At 49.3% G+C, this 19,928-nt stretch overlaps 1 protein-coding gene across 2 annotated transcripts in view; it reads right to left on the reverse strand.

Annotated features, from left to right (window-relative positions):
* Positions 1–17,858, reverse strand: part of CACNA1H (calcium voltage-gated channel subunit alpha1 H) — a 221,701-nt gene extending 203,843 nt beyond the window's left edge. For both annotated transcript variants that reach the window (XM_062588649.1, XM_062588647.1), the window contains exons 1-2: positions 17,626–17,858; positions 17,091–17,389 (exon numbers count right to left, since the gene is read on the reverse strand). In XM_062588649.1, the coding sequence (XP_062444633.1) occupies positions 17,091–17,374 (284 nt within the window). In that variant the 5' untranslated portion in view covers positions 17,375–17,389; positions 17,626–17,858. The remainder of the gene's footprint in view (positions 1–17,090; positions 17,390–17,625) is intronic.
* Between the last annotated feature and the right edge of the window lie 2,070 nt (positions 17,859–19,928).

The raw sequence follows: 19,928 nt of genomic DNA on the forward strand, positions 1-19,928 counted from the left end.
AATCCTCACGTCTCACTTCCTTGTGTGCTCAGCAGCAAAACTGCCAGCACTGTTGATACTTAGCTTTTCACCAAAGGGACGCACAGAAACACAATCTATGAAAACAGTATCAGAGCAGGTAGTGCCTCAGAAAAGGCGGTCTTGGGACCCATGGAGGCATTAGCATCTGTTTGCAGTGTGGAAAGGCAGTTTGCAAAACTCCAAGCAACCGTATCCGTATCACTATGGTTTATACTTGCTTCATGCTGTGAAAGGCTTCAGGGGGGCAAAAGCGAATGAAAACCAAACTTCTGGAAAACAACGAGGCTTTGAACATAAAAATCATATTAGATCCCTGAATTATCACAAAGCAGCCCAGGTAAGCACCTGGGCTCACTCCTCTCAAGCTAGCTGTGATGTACAAGAGAAGCTGTGCTTATCAAAGAGCAGCTGTAAGATGCAATGCAAGGTGACAACCTCCAAGCTGTTGTCTGTGCTATGGGGAACTCATGAATCAACTATGGGATGAAGATTAAGTTTCATTTTCCCCTGTATAACATGCAGCAGCAGCATCCAGGAGAGTTTACACCCTTTTTTAAATGTGAGACCTGCCCATGCTGGGGTCCTAGTGCCCAAACACACATAGCCTTGGTTTACACCATGGTGGCAATCTCGCATGATCTTCCCAGATACTTGGCAGACCTCTACCAGAAAGCACAAGGACTGCTCATGAACAAACTGATGCTGTCTGGCTCCCATAACCCAGGGCACCGAGATGCAATTACATGGTGTCTAACAACAAGCATTTTCTTGCCTCACGGAGCTCATAAAATTACCAATTTCATGGTTGATTTTTCTCTTTGCTCATGTCTGCCAGTAACTCTCACGTTCCTCACTCCCAGTAAGAGGGTACATGGCAGCAGGGACATTAAGGGCTTTGAAGAGCTACCCAGAGCCGTGTTAGGGAGAAGCACTGGTGCATTTTGTGTCTCCCTCGGTGCTCAAGTCATTCCCTTTGAGTGCTCTGGAGACACGCAGGTGCCCTGCTCCTCGGGAAGGGTGTTCACAGACCCCACGCTGGAGCCCTTTCGGCATGCGAGACCACTAACTGGAGTTCACTGCCACCAGCTGCCCATTACTTGCCGTTCACTGCATCATGCCCTCTGAAGTGTGATTAGCTGGTGCTCTACCAAGTATGGGCTTAAGGAACAAACTCCAGGCAATTAGGTCCACCAACAGAGGAAGTGGGAAAGTTGCAGAGAACTATGCCTTCAGGAACATCATCAAATTGTAATAAAAAAGCAGGTAGGACGCCCAACCTACGTGCTTTACCTTTCCTTCCCATCTGCTCTTTGAACAAGATGTGAAAAACTAGAGTCATGTTAATCTAACATGAAAAAAAAAAAGTCAAATATTCATTGCTGGCCAACAAGCATCTATTTGGCCAGTTGGGAACAGGCTTGATCAATCCCGTGCTCATTTCTCATGTCAGGTTAGTTTTTATTTAACAGTATGGCTCTCTGAAGTCGTACATCTCCAGCAGCCTCAGCTTAAGGAAGCGTAGCCCAATGTTTATAGTAACAAATCTAATAATCAAATACAGTCTGGTAAATGACAAACTGTTTATTTTCCCTCACATGAGGAATTCTTATAAAACTGTTGAAACGTTCCATTTAAAAGTCATTTACATGGCGATGTGCTGGGTATTGTCATAAATCAGGGAAAGCAGCCTCATGAATAATTTCAGAGATTCCCCAGACTAAAAATAATCCCAAACAGGAATCTTCTCGTCATGCTTTGACTAAGGAACACACGAGTGCATACTTTTCCTTAATTAAGACAAAAAAAGACCCCAACTGACTGCAATTTTCAGCCACAAGTTGAGCAGTGCATGCCAAGTGCTGGATGAATTTGGCTTCCCAGCTTGGTAGGATCGCAGACAGCTTCGGCCTGCTTGCAAAGAGCTCAGCAATTTTGCAGAAGCAGTCCTTTCCTTCAGGACACCCGCTAGTGCGGGAATCCAGCCAAGGCGTTAGGGGAAAAACACGTATACATGCACGGGAACGTATGCATGACTCTAATTGCATCTGTATTTTCACAACTGTTTCCACCACAGGAATGCACCTGGCTCAGCCCAAAGGTTTATCTAGCTCTTGTCTTTGGCACCAGGCAGGAGCAAATATTTAAGGAAAAAAACACAGGAAAAACAAACAAGTGAAAGTAAAGTGATAGCCCTCCTCATATTCAACAACCAGTGGGATCTCTTGATTAAAAAAAGAAATCAATAAATGAGTAAAACAGAATGAGACTTCCTGATTCTATGAAAGGAGGATGAAATTCCTGCTCTAACTTGCTAAGTATCATTGAAACTAGCCACGGCACCAAGAAAGAAATTCAGCTTGCAAGAGAATAGAGGTCATGACCGTGCCCAACCCCTCATCAACACCTAGCATCAACTCAAGGCGGAGAGACTACCCTGGTGATGATCAGCAGCTACTCATGTTAAAGGAGGTGCTTTCCATAAAAACAAGGTGATAAGCTCAGAATCAAGTCCCTGGTACATTTACTTCTAAATCTGCAAGTTCCTTCAGCATGCCTGAAGCCTTCATCTGCAGGGACAACAGAACCCTAGAAACATTTCATTTGAAATATTTCATATGTTTCTGGGGGTGGGGGTACAGAAGATAATACATTCCTTTCCTACCCTGCTTTAACTTGAAACATGTAAACAGGGAAAGTCGACTGGAATCCCCCACTTTCCCCAGACAGGCTGTGAGGTAATCAGTGGATGTCTGCCCACGTCAGACTTTTTGAATCCCATTTTGCTTCATACATGTTATCCGTGGTTGTAACCTTTCTTGCGAACTAGAGCATCCATTTTGCAGCTGAGGTTTGACATCTAGTGGACAGACGGCTCCTGAGAAGCTGCGACAGAGCAGCCAGGAGATGTCGATGGAAAGTCACTCTTGGAGCTCTCTGCAAGCCCGAAGAACGGCGGCCCGCTTGCCGCCCGTGACAAGCTATGCAGCAATAGAGGCATTTCTCCAACCACAACAGTCCCAGTCACACCGGAAGCAAAAGGATCAAGCCAAGATGGTGACCTTGATGGGCCACCACCCCTTCCAAAGGGCGTTCCTAGCAGCTCTGTCCTGGCAGCTGTGGCCCTGGGCCACCAGTTTGCAAAATCTTATAAGTCAAAGCATTTATACCCAGCAGAAAGGCAGACTGGACTCTGCCCTGGGCCAAACAACCTTCTCTGTTAATTTGGATGATATTGGTCAGACATAAAGCTGGAGCTTCCTAAACTCACCACAGTCCTCTGGAAAAAAATATCATGAAATAAATGAATCAACAGGAATAGGATATAAAATCAAGCATTTAAGAAGTGCCCTCCCAGATAACTGGATAAATGAAGAACTTTCTTTAGCCCCGAGTAAGCGAGATTAATTTCAGAAGAGGCCAAGATCTGCACAGCAGCCTAGAGATTCAGGGTGTCAAGTTTCCATTAAAATTTATGGGCTGGAGAGGACCAAAACTTCTACAGGAAGGCAAATTTTTGTTCAAACTTTCTTTCTAATTTATAGACTAAAGCAGCTTGGGGTAAAAGCTTGGATAGGCTCTGAATGAGAAACTACAGCTTTTGGAAGGCTCTCTAGCTCTCCAAAAAGGACAGCATGTCACAGTGTCCCAAGAAAGCAATACCACAGGAAGCAACAGCAATGCAGAGCTTGACAGATTCTGCTCTTCTTGGCAGGCCCATTAAATGTAACAGGCCTGTGCACCTTTTTATGGATGCTGGTCTGGGCATTATAACACAAAGAGCATCTAGTGGACATCTACTTGCCTTGTGACAGCAGGCAAAACAACAGTGGTTTAGCAATGGATTGCACCAAGAGCCATTTGAAGTTGTATAAAACCTGGAGAGCATCCAATGTGAGATTGGATCAAGACACGCTCATGAGGCCAAATGCATTCCTTTATGCACCGAGCTCTGCGGGGGAGGGATCATCTCTCCCTTTCACAGTCTGAGGATACAGAGCCCGGCACAACCCAGCCTCTCTGACTAGGGCATATCATGCAAATAAGGAATGATCGCTCTGGAACAAGACTCCTGTGAGATTTGCAGCAGGAAAAAGAAAAAGAAAAAAAAAAAAGAAAAAAGAAAAAAAGACTTCTTGAGTCTTATTCACCATTTTCACCACTGGCTGCTCCCAGACATAAAGCTATGTCAGCCTGTCGTTCCATTTTGCTGATACCTTATCCTAGTTTGCATGATATGCTTTTCTGCATCATGACATTGCCTTGCCTGCCAAGGACGCGCACTGGCAAAAGGAGGACTCAGTGATAAGAAAGTTTCAAAGAGCTCTTGGAAGGAATTTGGAGGAGGCAAAGCGAGTGCAGTGGGCCAGACAGGGAAGAAGCACAACTATATTTGCAGAACAACAGGCTCGGCTAAGTCTACAGGCATCATAAGACAATATAATGTGGAACTGTATTGTCTGGGGAATGCTTGAGAAGAACCCTAGCATCCAACTGCAGAGTCCCAAATGTTTTGATTAGAAACTGTTAAAGGCACACTTCTATAAACACAAGTCACATTTTGTATAGATATGGGCTGTAAACGTTACGTTAAAATACCTCAATTGCCTTGAAGCTGATTCATGCTCTGCAACTGCCAAGAGAAAGAAGAGAGAGCCCGGGATATTTCAGCTTGCTATCTGAAGTTATTTATAATAAACTCTGACTGAACTGAACATAACGGGCCAAAAGAGCACAGGAAGCAGCGCTGAAGGGTGGTAAAGCTTACACTGCAATTCATCACCCGTGCTGCAACGCCAGCGCGCAAGCAAGGCAACGGGTCTGGCTTATATCAGCCAAAGCCAGGAAACGCAGGGTTAAGGCCAGCTTGAACTAGGTCCTTAAATGACCCCCTGACATTAGGTGTCCAGGGACTCCACACCCTCTGCAACGCCACTGGCTTCAGCAGAATGCCTCAGGACTTGCCCTTCATGCTCATGTCTGGTTATTTTATCCTACTGAATTTCTCTCCAACCTATGGAAGATCACAAACTGCCAAGGAATGATGCCTCAGATGCAGCCTCCCTTTCCAGTGATGAGCTGGTGACTTAAATCCATCCTTTGGCTAACACTGCTGGTGACACTGACCCATCCTGGAGAGCAGAGACAGGCTTTCAAACACCACGTTTAGACCTAAGCTGGCAGCTTATCAGGACAGAGTGATATGGAGCAGGCGTGTGAGACTGACTTGGCCTAACTAATCTGTCCTGTCTTGCTTAAGGGCAAACTCTACAGCCCTTGGTGCAATGAGCGGTCCCCTGGCTCGCAGTGGGACTACAGTAGCAAATAAGCACAAGAGACAACAGTCTTTCCGTGGTGAGAGCTCCACGTCCACACCATCCACGTGCCAAAACTGGCCTCAGATGAGCAGCAATAGCAAAATACTAGATACACTCACAGCAAGGCACAACTGTTGGTGCCAATGTTGGATCCTGCATCCAGCATCCAAAGCTCAGAAAACGATTTAGCTGATGTTGTTCTCTCTCCCCCATCCATAACCTCTGCCTGTCCTTCCTGAGGCTGGGACCTCGCTGACCACAGGTGCTTCTGGAGCATTTGGAGAGCACCTACCACATGCAGTGGATAGTTTTACAAATTAACATTAATCTCTGGTACCCTTTTCTTAGGTTTAGTTTTTCTCATGGATACAAGCTATTTTAAAGGACACTTAGCACCAGGCTGTGACTGGAGAGTCAAAGCTCCTCCACCCACTAATGCAACTTGCCTGCTACATTGCCCCTTCCACCTCATCTTGGCTTTGATTCCCTTCCTACTTTCTGCAAGATGCTTCTTTGCCTTGTGTCTGAAGCTCTTTCAGTCCTGCACTGCCTCTCAGCCTGTGCTCCACGGCCCTCAGCAGAGCAGCCCTCGGAGCAGAGCTGGGCTAGGCCTAAGCGCTGCCCGATGCAAACAACACTAACGCAAAAGGCAAACGGGTTCCATAATTGGTCACCAACCTGCCCATGAAGAAGAGCTGCAAGGTAAATCCCTTGACAAACAAACATGGGAAAACCAAGCAGGTATTTGGTAAGAACTCAAATCAACTACAAGAAAAAGCAGTCGTGACTCAGCACAGCCAAGGAAATTTCAATATAAGAGATATGTTCTTTTTTTTTAAAAAAAAAAAGTAGAAATGGAATAAAAATAGCCTTAAGACAATTCTCTATTTTGATATGGCTGAGCATTGATTTTTTTTTTTTTTTTTTTTTTTTTTTTTTTGCTTGTCATGGTGCACCCTACTTTAGCAGTTTGATAAGACTGCAGTTCTTCATAGCTCTGTACATCAAGGTGCAGCTTGGAGACGAAGCCATCTGAGAGCAGGGTCATGTCAGGGGCTCGTACACCAGGAGAGCATGGGGATGGAGCTGGGCTCAGCAAACGGGGTTAGTCTGTGCCGCACAAGACAAGTACCCGGCCAAGAACCTCGGTGTGAAACTCCTCCCTTCTCCCCGACTCTGGCCTCAGAGAGTCAATGTCAGCTTCAGCAGGCCCAGATTCCCCCCTTTAAATGCCAAATTCTCCATTCAAAACCAAGGCCATACTTAACAGTGAAAACAAGCCTTTGCAAACAGAAACTATCTTCCAAGACTATGTGAAATGTAGCATTCTTTTCCTGCCCAGAGCAAGTTCCAGATCACAGACATTAAAAATAGATACTCTCACAAGTGAACATTTTACTGGACCTCATCAGAAAAGCAAAGGACAACAGGATGCAGAAACCAAACCGGCTTCTGCCTTGGAGAGGCGCCCTCAGGACCAGGCAGAGCAATGACGTGGGGGACCTCACCCCGCGCTCGTTCTATGCCTTGATAAGGGATTTAAGAGTCCATGGTGGTCAATCAGAAGCCCTTCACGAGCCTTGATTCCCATAAAAGAAATATGAATCATCAGCAAGCAAATTTTTACTGCAGCCTTTTAAAGCGGAGGTTTATACCAGAGCAGCAGAGAGACCCTTGGCCACAGCACGCCAAGCGAGCCGTTGCGACCGCAATAAAAGTGTCTCCAGCAAAGGCATATGCTGCAAATCGCAGAAACAACATTCAGGATCACTGATAAAGGGAAATCGCCATAAGCACATTGCAGATAGAAGGCCCTTTTCTGACTTTTCTTCTAGTACTAGTATTGATAGAGATGAAACTAAAATCTTCAGTGGAAAGTGAGGTGAAGGAATTTCTGGTGTATTTACAGACATGGCATTTACCAGTACTCTTGGGAGTGGATCCAAATCTCTGTCCTTGAGAGCCTATTTAAAAGGAAAACGAACATCTTGGGATATGCTTCCCATTACTGGCATCCCTCCAATCCCTCTGTCCATGTCCAGAAGTCTGAGTCCATAAAATTAAAATATCATCCTAGAAAAGAAATTCAGGAGAAATAGATAGGATATGTTTTTCGAGAGTTCCTCTGTACGGTTCAGTCCTTCAGGCTATGAAATTCAATAAGCCCTAATGTTCCAATCGCTATAAGCCACCTAGTTCCCACCATGCCAAAGTTACTCACATTTAACAACAAAACCACAGTGTACATTACACCATTACAGGGTCTGCACAAGCCCACTTACAAAATGCCTTGGTAATAAGAGAGGCTGGTGATACATAATGTGTTTGGGGCTAAATCCCGCTCCCAACCCCATCAGCTGGGCTGCCGTTGAAGTTAACTGACCTGAAGCACAGGCCCAAAGGAAGAAAAGGATCTCGGTTTCTCTTCCAAACCTGAATCGCTCATCACCTGCCAACATCTCCCTGCACAACACAGGTGGAGCCCCAAAGTCAGTCACAAGGCTCCTGTGGTTTCATTATTTCATTCTAGGACTTCAATTAATGCTTTCAAATCTATCAAACTGAGTCCTCAAGGACAAAGCCAACCAAGGAATAAACTTGCTTCCTACGAATCTCTAAGAGAAACACTTTCATTTCTTTGCAAACAAAGAGAAAACAATTTTCCAAGAAACAACTACAAGGACACAAACCAGGATGATTTCCTGCTTCTCTATTTTAGGGCTTATCCCAAGGGTCTTCTGATGGGTTGGAGGTGAGGAGATGAACACTTGAGTTGCCTCACTCCCTTGAATGGATAGCTCTGGGGAAAAGGTCCAGCATGTCTCTGCTAAGAAGTCCTGCTGTGACTGCAAGTCTTGCTAGCTCAGAATAGAGCTGGGCAGAGTGGCTTCACATGGCCTAGGCTCAGGTCTCTCCATTCTCCAAAGGGGCAGGTGCAAGCACATTCATATATATACATAAGTAAGATATGTATATATGTACACATGCGTGTGTGTGCACGTACAAATTACGCACAAATGCCCACAACTTCATTGTACTTCTGTGCACCTCAGCTTTTCCATTAGCTGTGCTTAACACCCAAGACAAAATTTCCCATGTGGTTCCACCAGCTGCGTACCGAAAGCCTTGGTTCGCCTCAGCTCCTGGTTAGCTCTTAGTCCTTTTCTTTATCAGTCATCTTCAAAGAAGAAGGTGTCAGCTCATGCTTTCACTCCCTAACCACATTAAGAAAAAATCTGGACTGCAGCTCCTTCAAGATAGGAAGGGATTCGTATGCAAATACATGCTATCCATCACAAATCCCAGAAGGTTCAATTCATGCGTAATTGAACAACAACAAAATTAAAACAAACGCGTGGGCGAGGCTAAGCGTGATGGGGATCAAAGAGTTTTGGTAGGCAAAGCTTCTCAAGAGCCCAGGGGAAGTCCCCCCCAAGACGCTCCTATTCGTACCATTCGTCAAACATTGGAGCTCATCAAACTCCTCAGGCTTCTGGAACGTGGCAGATGTTCTACACGCCATTTACCATAACCTGCGGTTTTCTCTTTCTGCAGCACAGTTTACTGGAATGTTAGATATTCAGGCAAATCTCCTCCCTACTTTGCATGACAAGCATAGAAGGAACAGGCAAGGAGCGCTAAAGTAGCTTGAATTCACCATCTAAAGGAGCTGTGATCATAAATACATGTACACACATACAGAGTCATCTTATTTTTCTGGCTGGCTTTCAACAGCATTGCTTCTGAGCAGAATTACGAGATACTACTAGCTCTGTGAAAGCACACAATTTCCATCTGTCAAGCGAAATGGGCAAAATTAGATCTTGAATCTGTGCATTTAATCCATTGCCAAGCCAGTCCGACTGGTACAGTGCTCAGAACAGATTTTTATTAAGGAAAAGAAAGAGGAAAATTGTCTTTTACAGCTGCATCTTGTCAAAACTCCACTTGTGTGCTCCCCCTGAAAGGCCAGCTCCGGAGTGACCGGTCTAATATTTTATTGCAGCAGGAGGCTCTGAATAGTCCTGGAAGACTGTACGGAGCTAATCAGCCTCTAATTCACTTTCAGTTTGTCTCTATGCAGGCTGATGACTTCTAATTACTCGTTCAGAAATACAGAGCGTATCCTGATGATTTTAAGTTGTTCCAAGCTATCTTAATTTTAACTATATGGGGAGATCACACAATAACCTTCCTCCTATCCCAGGGAGCTAAATATTCCCCTAAAATTGTGTCTTTCTTGAGAATCACAAGGCTGCTTCTACAGCTGGATTAATGGATTGGACTCAATGCCAGATGCTACCTTAAGAATTAACGGCAAAATCTGAGCCCAAGTTCTCTTAAAACATCTGTGTAAATAGAGGTAACATATTTCTTGCATGGGGTTTAACACTAGTGGCAAAGGTTGCTGCTGTACTGTTTGGAGGCTGAATCATTTCGAATTCACAGAGAAACAGCGGATAAAATTAAGACACACCTGCTTTTTTCCGAGTGTGCACTCCGCAGAGCCAAGTCTGCTCCTGCAGGACTGCTGCCGATTTACTGGCAGAAGGAAACGGCAGAGCACAAGCTATGTGCATAATCCAGTGCAAACCTAACCGAAGCTTGGCAAAGAGGCAGCTCTCCGTGCTGCTTTGTCTTCTGCAGAAGCAATTAAAAAGAAAAAGAAAAAACCCAGCGAGAAACATGATTCAGAGTTCATTCACTGTAAACGAATGTGATCTCGGTTGCTCTAATGGAGTTGCTCCAAACATGTCATTTAGACCAACCATGTCAGATGAATCTGAGATTTTTGTTTCCAAGCAAGTCTGGGAGAAGGCTGCCAACTGGCCCTGGTGGGAGCAGGTCTGAGACCCAAAATTCGAAGCAAAAAAAGCCAACAAAAAGGTAAGCAAGCATAACCTGTAACAGTCAGTCTGCAGCTCTGTGACAGGTTACAGTTCCTTGCATAAACTCAATCATAATAAATCTAAAACTATTTTTCTGTTAAAAAAAAGGGCTCGGTAAAATAAAACATCTCAGAGACAGCTCTACGATATTTAGGAGATCTATATCCAACTTGGGGCTACATTGCATAAAATTCATTTGTAACCCAAGGGAAAAAGAGATATTAACTGGAGGCTCAGATCTGCTGCTCACATTAATCAGCACAGTTCTATTGCTCTGATACATTGGTTTACATTTCTAAAGATCTGGCATCTAGACTTGTTGGAAAAAAAGTACATATGGTCTCAATACATAAACCAAACTTGTAAACAAACTGCAAATTAAAACTCCATTTATTGGTTCCCACCAGATTTGAGAGGTGAGAAATCTGAAAGCAATTGGAAAAACTTTACAAAGTGCAGCCTGAGATGCATTGTGCATCCCCCTGAAAAGTAGCAAATTAATTGCTACGAAGTGTTATAAATTACAGTCTGGAAATAAAAAGTAAACTGTAGACATTTCAGAGAGTTTATAAGTAAACTTTACTAAAATCTGATGCAATAGTTAGCTTCTCTCTCAGCTTCTCACCAGAAGGGAACATCCAATGAAGAGCAATTTCAAAAAAAAAAAAAAAAAAAAAAAAAAAGAAAAGAAAGAAAGTAGAAAAGGAAAAGCACACACAAAAACACTCTAAAATAATCCTAACAATTGCCTTCAGTGAGACCATGCATTTAGTAACTTTAGTGGGGAAGCAAAGAGGGTTAACTTTTTGGAGAGGGGAAAAAAAAAAAAAGGGCACTAACTAGGTTAAGGGAGGAGGCAGAAGTGGGTACGCAGGAGTCTTCTAACTGCATTGTGCAGATTAAACCTGCTCAGAGATACCTGTTGCAATTCTGACTTGGAACAATACTGAGGAAAACAAAACCCACAAAACCCAGATGAACTGTGCATTTAGCTTGTAATTAAAACACAAACGCATTACTGACAGGGATAAAATTAGTGTCAACGGTTCCAGGTACAGCCAGTGTCAGGGGTTGGTCTCACTGGTGTAACGGAGAAGCAGGATCAGAACTGGGGCTTGGGGGCAAAAAAGGAGGAGGGGGCTAAATAAAGTGGTCTAAATTAATTCTTTACTGAGGATTATATTTTTAAATATTAAATTTATTAATTTTTTTATTTTAAAAATTAATGTCAAAGATCTGATTCTATTGTCATTATACTTCTGACGTACTTTGCAGGCTTCGCATGTGGCTTTTGTTTTGTTATGAGTCAGCTTCATTTCATCAGGCGCAACTTTGCTTTGCCTTTCTCGGGCACCGGCACCGTGTCCCTGTACCTGGATTCCCTGCGCTCACGCTCCTAAACTCGTACAGGTACGACCACAGAGTGTCAATCTTTGCAGCAAAGAGATGCGGCAAAGTCGCACCTGTTCGGTAAGCACTTTTGTAATTAGCTTTCTAACCCTTTTGCTGCAAGAGCCACTCTGAAAACTGGAGGCACGCGTGAACTAACGCCTGCTCGAGTTTGCAGAGAGCTCAACGCGCTGCTCTGCGAGCGTGAACTATCAGTCATCCCCTGCCCACGGGCTCCATGGCCATTTAATTTGACATTCTGCCTAAATATCACAGACTTCCACATTTTTGCCAGAGGACACGAATTTCCAGCAGTGACCCATACTCTTGAGGTTGGTTAGATGGGAATAAAAGGTATCACAGAGATCCAACCTCTGACCAGAGCTCAAGAACTGAGGAGCTCAGTCCCGAGCTCAGAGGTGCCCGACCGCTGCGGGAACACGACAGACCAACTAGGAGATTTTCTGTTGATACAAGAAAGGAAACGCGCGACTAAGTTGTTGATTAGATATATTGAGCCAACACAGAATGCTGAAATGAAAGGAGCTAAAACAGGGACACATGTGGACAACGTATTTTTAGACGAGTTACAATTTACAAGACTTTTCTTACTTATGGCTCTAATTGCTTGTCATTCAGTGGGAGATGCTGCTGGGTGCACAGCACCTGCTCCTTTCATTAAATTCAGTAGGCGTCATGGATGCTCAGCAGCTCTCTGGATGAGGCCAGAAATACATTTGTTCTCTGACAGTTCTTTCCACTCCTACTAAATATTTTATTTTCCTTGCCATATTTATATTTGGATACAACAAGCTATGATTTGGTCAAACCCTCCCGTTGCAATCGTCAGGCTGCAGTCTGAGTAAGAGCGAATTAACAGCGAAGGCTTCCCGAAGAAGTCTTCAAATCTGATACAAACACGTTACAAAGTAGCAGGCAACCAAATGAAGTTTGCCAAGCTGATGGGCGCCTAGACTGGGTAATTTATAGCCATACCTCCACGCGTTTTAGTCTAACCCCCGCAAGCTGCAAAGTTGCAACACTCCTGCGAAGCTGGGAGCTGGCGCGTGCTAATTGTGCAATAAGGAACGAAAACGCAGTTGCAAGATCCCTGTCGGAGAACAATTCCTAACGCAACCCAGCCAGCAGCTCAGCCTCATCCCAAGGCCCGGGGGGGAGACCGAGCGAGGACTGCAGCATCAGCAGGAGGTCAGCTAAGTCATCTGGCACGAAACGCGTCTCGCTGTCCGTGCCTGCTTATAGACACCTACGCTTAGGCACGCTTCAGAAGAAGCTGAAGGATGCTGTGGTGGGCATTCGGGCTGGCCCTGAAGCGCTTGCCGGGATGGATCCCGTTGTTCGGGCTGCAAAACAAAGATCAAGTGCCGCAAGGAGAAGCCCTTCAGGAAAAGAAAAAAAAAAAAAAAAATCAGATTCGACGCTAGCAGAGACTCTACCCAAACAGGAGAACCGAGCCAAGTCCCACAGAAATCAGCTGGCACCAACAAGTGCTGTAGCCACTCGAGAAAATAAATCATAGGAGCATTTTTTCTGACTAAGGCACCCAGAATTCAACCTTTTATGAATCACTAAATGTTTTTATGAATCACTAAATAACTAGCAAAGTTGTTCTAGTCTTATCAAAACCACGCGGCAGAGCTGCCACTCGGCGCTGTGATGGAAAGCAGGTTTAATTACCGCCGCCGCGCGTTACGTTCCGGGTTACAGCGTGCTTCTCCATCCAGTCGTACAGTAAAACCCCGCGCCGCTATGCAACGTATTGGCAGCCGACACAAAGTCAGCATTCCTCTTAACTGCTCCACCTCGACCACGTGGACCGCGCCGGCTGCCAATTGCCATTGCAAACTCATTCCTGTGTTGCATGTGCATTAACCAATACCAGCCGCAACCTCCATCAAAATCCACCCGGAGGGACAGGGACGGCTAGCGACTGACAGCAAGCGACTCGACACTTCTTCCACCAAAACGCTCGCGGCAGCGAAAAGCTAAAGGAAAGAAAGACAAAAATAATAAAAGAAAAAGCAAAGAAAAATCCCCACGCCGGCGGCAGTGCACAGCCAGCTCTGCGCTTCCGCAGCGCTGTCAGCTAATCGCGGGGCTCGCAAACCGCCGGCAAAGAATCCCCAAACCTCGCGCTGCACCGCCCGACACGCGCCCCGGTACACAAAGTCCCACCCACAGTCCGCTATAAATAAACCTAAGTAGGAGATCCAGGCCCGAAAGAAATAAGTTTGCTTCCAATTATATATATTCTTTAAGAAAAAAAAAAAAAAAAAAGGAAACAAAAAAGCAAGCAAAAAGCCGATCGGCAGTAACAGAGGGACCAGACAATAAAACTTGACGGTGAAGAATTAAATTTAAACCACTGCCCGTATCGCGGCACCTGCACGCGGGTTGTTCATTCGTTCCCGGCTCTCGCGGACGAGCGAACTCCCGGGTGCAGCCGAGCCCCAGCGGCGCCGCCGGGCTCCCGAAGCGGCTCCCGGCGGCTCTCCGTCGCGGGCCGAGCTGGAGCTTTCCGCTTCTTCCACTAAACTTGAGCGGATGGGACCCATCGGTCCCGGCCTCCGCGGGCGGCAAGCGGCTCCCCGCGGATCTCCCGCTCGCCGCCGGCCCCCGCGTTTGCCCGCGCCGGGCCGGGGCCCAACGCAGGCTCTTCCCAACGCCGCCCAGCCGAGCGCAGCTATTGCAAAAATCCCCCCCGCGACGCCCGCCCGGCCCCTTCGCCCGCTCCCCGGCCCGCCGTAAGCCGATCCCCGGCCCACCTGTCCCCCGGAGAACCCGGCAGCCGCTTTTTTTAGCTATTTCTAAGCCTGGCAGCGACCCCCCCCTTCCCCAACCCGCCGCCCTTCTTCTGCTCAAGCCGCGGAGGCGAACCGCGCTGCCGGCCCCCCGCGCCTTGGCCGCGCACCTGCTCCGGGTCACAGGTCCGCGAACGCTCGGAGCGGCCCGGCGGGCGCGAGTTTCGGAGCGCGGGCTGCGGAGCGCGGGCGGAGGGAGACCTTCCTCCCCCTTCCCAGCCCTCTCCTCACCCCCCCGGACCTCCCAGCGGAGGAGGAACCTCGCTGGCTGAAGGGGTTACTGCAGCCCGGGAGGTGACCGAGCAGCTTTCGGAGATTAAAGTCCCCTCCTTTCTCCCGGTAACGCAGGGAGATTTCAACGCACACGTGAAGCTCGGTATGGTGCTTCACCCATCCACGCTTTTGCTCAAGCCCGTTGCGGAAGTGGCTAGAAACCACCTCGGTGGATCCATCTTTTCCTTCAAGTTATTTTCTCCCCTCCCCTCTCCCCACCCCAGACAGATGCTGGGCGACTCTCGGCCCCGGCCGCGTCGATACGGCCCCGCTTCTCCGGCTAGCTGGCTGCCTGGCTGCTTTCTAAGTTTCACAGAAATGCTTTGGTGGCATTCCTTCCAGAGCCGTTTGACCTTCAGCTGGCTGCGAGTCGACACGCACGCAGCGCTGAGCGCTCGGCACGGCGGCTCGCGCTGCTCCTCGGGAGCGGCGGGCACGGCTCTGCCCTCCCGGGGCGCCCGAGCGGCTGCGGAAAGCCCGCCGCCCGGCGAGGCGAGCCCTGCCTCGAGGAACTTCCCAGAGAGTCAACGGCGAAAGGCGACCCTCGCTGCAAAGCGAGCCGGCCTCGGGAGACGGAGGGAACCGGAAAAACTCCGGCGCGGCGCTCGGCCGCGTTGCTATTTGCTGTGTCGCGAGCATTGCTGTGTTACGACCAGAACCACGCCAGCTCAAACAGCGGCGACGCCGTAACGCGGGGCTTACGTCGGTTTATTAGCTTTCTGCCTCGTTATTAACCCGAGGTCACAGTTTCCATCCGCTCCGACGTCACACAGGTAAGTTTTACGGAGCAACTTTGTCTCCTGGGAATTCTAAAGAGAGATGTTGAAATCTGAAGTTCTACCTGATAATAGAAGCCCAGGTCACTCCACAGTGATGTGGACACGCTTCTCCGTGAGACTCACACCCTTGGTGAGGACGTTGCTTTGGTTTCTTCCACCTGCAGGTTAATTTGACCGCCCTGCTGGACCTGAGGACAAGGAAGCCTGCGTGCCATACAGGAGAGCAAAACGCTGCCCACACCTAAAGAGGAGGCACCTTCCTACCACCTCCCCCTGAAGTTTTCAAACACAAGAACCTGCTCTAAAGACAAGAGATCTGTCTGGACTCCTTCTCAAGTATAACAGGAACACAGTTCCTCCTCCAAATCCCTCCAGGATTAGATGTATCACTTTTTTTGTTACGGAACCACCATCGCCATTTAATATTCATACAGCTAAAGCTCCACCGTAGAGAGCCACAACTTGTTTACTTCTCCCCTCAACCCATGCACATGTGGGAGCCCAGCTCCCTTCTCGCAACAGTGTAAACCAGCAGCCTCTCTGCAGAGGCCAGCCCTTAGCACAAGCCTACTCCAAACGAGAGGAGAATCAGGGCAATAAAAACTATGGGGTTTTCCTCCAAAGATTTCTCCTCGTAACGGAGGGCAGGCAGCCTTCTGAGCAGGATTGTGCAATTCCCCCTAACGACAACACTCGACTCGGCAGTGCTGCTGGGGAAAACAGTGATCTCAGATGCACACAGGCTTCTCTGGTTAACCGAAGCTAGATCGATAATAACCGTTTTAATAAATAATGCTTTTAATAGCAGTGGCAGGATATAGGCAACTATCTACAGACAGGTACCGAAGAGAGGTAAAAGCATTAATCGTCTGCACAGCGTCGATGCTCCTGAACCGATGCGTGGAGCAAAGCTGAAAGCTCACTTTCTCAAGATTATCAAGACAGACTGACAACTCCAGCTTTCGCCCAGGCATTTCGGGTAAAATTCAGTTTTCTAGATGTCACAACTGAAAGGAACACACTGCTCTTTTCCATTTAACGTTAATAAACTGGGCAGAGGACACAGGGGAGGGGGGAGAGACGGCGAGGTTTCGCCGCTCTCCTTCCCTGCCTGCAAGTTGCCAACGAACAAAAGCAAAGGGGAGTTTTCGGGACTGAAGTGAGCGCAGCATGTGCCTTCCCGAAACCAACTCAAACCCACTCCATTTTCCCTGCAACGAGAAAGCACAAACGCATGCCGCGCTCTCTTATATAAACAGCGAAAAGGGTTAGCGCCGGCCTGAAATTCCCCGCGGCGGCTAAAATAAATACGAGGTCGCCTTTTAAACTTTGCTCCTTTGCAGCCCTCCGACAGGAGAGCGAAGTTGCGGGAATTCTCCCCGGCACCGCTCGCCCCGGGCACCCCGTCCTGCCGCGCCGGGCGCCCGCGGGCCGTCGCCGCTCGCCGGGGGGGGTGGGGGGGGGACTTCGGGGCGAGGATGCCGGACGCGGGTGGGCGCCACCGGCCGGGGGCCACGGTCCCCGCGCAGAGCCCCTCGCCCGAGGGGCCGCGGTGCCGGGGGGCTGCGAGGACCCAGCGCCCGGGGTGGAGGGGAAGGATATGGGTTACAGACCAGCCTGAGGCACCAGCTGCGCGGGCGGGTGGTTTGCTTGAGGCAGAAGAAGGCGGTGGGTGCCAGGGCCGGGTAAGGCACCTGCTCCTCCTCCTCGGAGGCCAAGTCGTGCGCCGGGTCGCGGGCCGGGGAGCTGCCGGAGCCCAGGCTGGCGGCCGCGGAGCGGCCGGCGCTGCGGGCATCCTCGTCGTGGCCGGGGGCCGAGGCGATGGGCACCCGCACCTCGTCGCCGGCAAGCCGCTGGAAGGACTCTCTGCTCTCGCCATCAGTCATGATAGCGGCCGGGACCTGCGGGCGAGGCAGCGGGAAGGGGTCGGGGGGCTGCCGGGGGATTGGGGAGGGGGGAGGAAGGGAACACCGCCCCCGGCGCCCCCGCCCCCGCCCCCGGCTCCGGCTCCAGCCGCAACAAAGCCGGGGAGCCGCGCCCGGGGCCGCCCCCTCGCCCACCCGCCTCTCCCGATCGTCGTTATTACGAAGGAGAAGCGACAGCCGGGGGTGGGGGTAGGGGGAGGAGGGTTGCCTACCTTCGCTTGGCGGAGCGAGCTTTCCCCACGAGCATAGCCGTGCCTGGCAGTTCACATGGGACCAGGCTGCAAGGGGGGGCCCCGGGGGGCGACGCCCGGGCCCCCCCCAGCGCCGCTCGGAAAGGCGGCGGGGGGCCGGGGCTGGGCGGGCGCGGGGCGGGGGCACCTTCCCCGGCCTCTCTCGACGGTAATCCCAAGGAGCGAGCAGGCAGCGCCGCAGCCGCTCCGCACAGCTTCGCCCGTGCCGAACAGGAAACTTCGGATTTACCGGGGGAGGAGGGAAAAGCGAGGGGAGGAGAGAAGCGGAGGCGGAGGGGGGGCTGGGAGCCCGGCGGGGCAGGGCAGGGGCGGCGCTGGGAGGAGCCGGGGCGGCCCCGGGGGGGGGCCGCGGCGAGCTGCCCGCACCCCCTCGCCCGGCCCCGCCGCCGCCTTTGTTCGCGCCCGGGGCGATGCTCGGCGGAGCGCAGGTCGCCGGGGCCCCGGCCGGATCCCCCCCCCCCCCCGCCCCCTCGTAGAGCAGGGCTCGCCCCGGGGTAGGGGGGTGTTGGAGGAGGTGTGTGGGAGGGAAGAGCCCTGGGGTAGGGGGACCCCGCTCCGCATTTCCCCCCCCCCTCCCCGGGGAGGGCTGCACCGACTCACAGCCCCTCTGAAAACCCCGCTCCCCGGCCAGGGCTTTAATTCATTAGGTTTCATAAATAAACGCATAAGCCCAAGTTAGAGGTCGGAGCATTTTAATAAATAAAGATCGGCTCTTAAATTGCAGTGATTTTAGCTGAGTAGCTAATCTTCTCAAGGGCTTAGGCTTGGAGGGATCAGAATAAACAGATAATAGAAAGTCGTTACAGGCACCATCCCCTTAAACTCTGCTTAGGAAGTTTTATTCTTTTGAGTTATTTCAAATTCTGTGAATAATATCCAAATGTAGCACAGGTGGGGGGGGTTAACCAAAGGGGGGGGGGAGAGAGAGAGAGATTAAAAAATGTTAGCTAGATACATTCCCCTCATCTGGAATCTTTTAAAGAGTGAGTTCATTATATACCACCACGTTCAATTTGCAAATGCAGCTCCCAATGCTATTCTTCATGGTTAATAACTGGGAATTGATTGAAAAGGGAGGTCATGCAGCTTTCAAAGCAGAAAGAGCGGAGCCTAATGGGGCTAGTGAGGAGATGGTTTTACATACACACTTTCAATGGTTGTTTTATTAGATGTTTGCAGGTTGTGATTAACAGTATGTGGCAATTTTATTATTGAACAAACAATGCTGCTGACAAGCAGGACAGAGCCTGCAAAGCAAACGTGAACTGTGCAAAGAAGCGATTGCACCTGGACTTTCCACACATTTATACTGGCTAATTAGGACAAATCATAAATTACTACAGGAAGGGAAGATTTGTATGGGAGTTGGTGTAGCTCTTCTCGAGCAAACTGTCTTCCACTCGCAAATTATCATCCTTAGGGAAATGACCTTTACTGGAACAAAAGGAGGTATAATCACACAGGAACAGCGAGAAACAGAGGCCGGTTTCCGGAGCTAACGGCTCCTCTTGCCCCTCTCCCCGAGCAGAGAGGCCGGGTAAGCTTTCCCCGCTGCCTCCCGAAGGCGGGATGCTTGCTCCAGCGTCGAACAAATCCATCTTCAAAGCCGTTCCCCCAGCAGCTGTCGGCCAGCGCCGGCTCCGTCCTGCGCCGGCCCGGGGCTGCGGGGAGGCTCAGAGCCGGCGCAGGCTTTCCGACATCCTTCCCATAGCCAGACAGAGCATGGCGAGCGTGACATTTTCGAGGTCTTAACCTGTTGCCTGGTGGAGAGTATTTAAAGCCAAGAGCCTTATTAATAAACTCCATGTGACCGCGACAGCTGATAAGGACTTTTACTATAAAACAGAAGGATTTTGAAGAAGCCTGGCAAAGAGGCAGCTCAATTCTGACCACAGTAGGGCTTTTTTGGCTCATAAGGCAATTGCTGTCAAAAAGAGACAACCTTTCGGTGACAAAAGTATTTCCTTCCGCCCGTATTTCCTACTTAAGCCACACGCAGTGGTTGGGTGGAGCAGGCCAGATTCTGCTCCGTTTGCTCCAGACGCAGCTCCAGCAGCCTGCACCGACAGCAGGACGAGCTCTTCAGCTTTACGCTAGCCGGAAGGATCTGGCCACATCTTCACTAATAAACCACCAGAAAGGTTAAGATCAATACCGATCTGAGGCTGCGCGGCATACCCTGAGCGGGCACTTGGCTCGCAAAATCCCTGCTGACATAACGGGATGTGCAATGCTCTTAGCTGGTCCTAATAAATCGTGGCCCG

The sequence above is a fragment of the Rhea pennata genome, chromosome 15 (genome assembly GCF_028389875.1).
Source record: "Rhea pennata isolate bPtePen1 chromosome 15, bPtePen1.pri, whole genome shotgun sequence".
Taxonomy (NCBI): domain Eukaryota; kingdom Metazoa; phylum Chordata; class Aves; order Rheiformes; family Rheidae; genus Rhea; species Rhea pennata.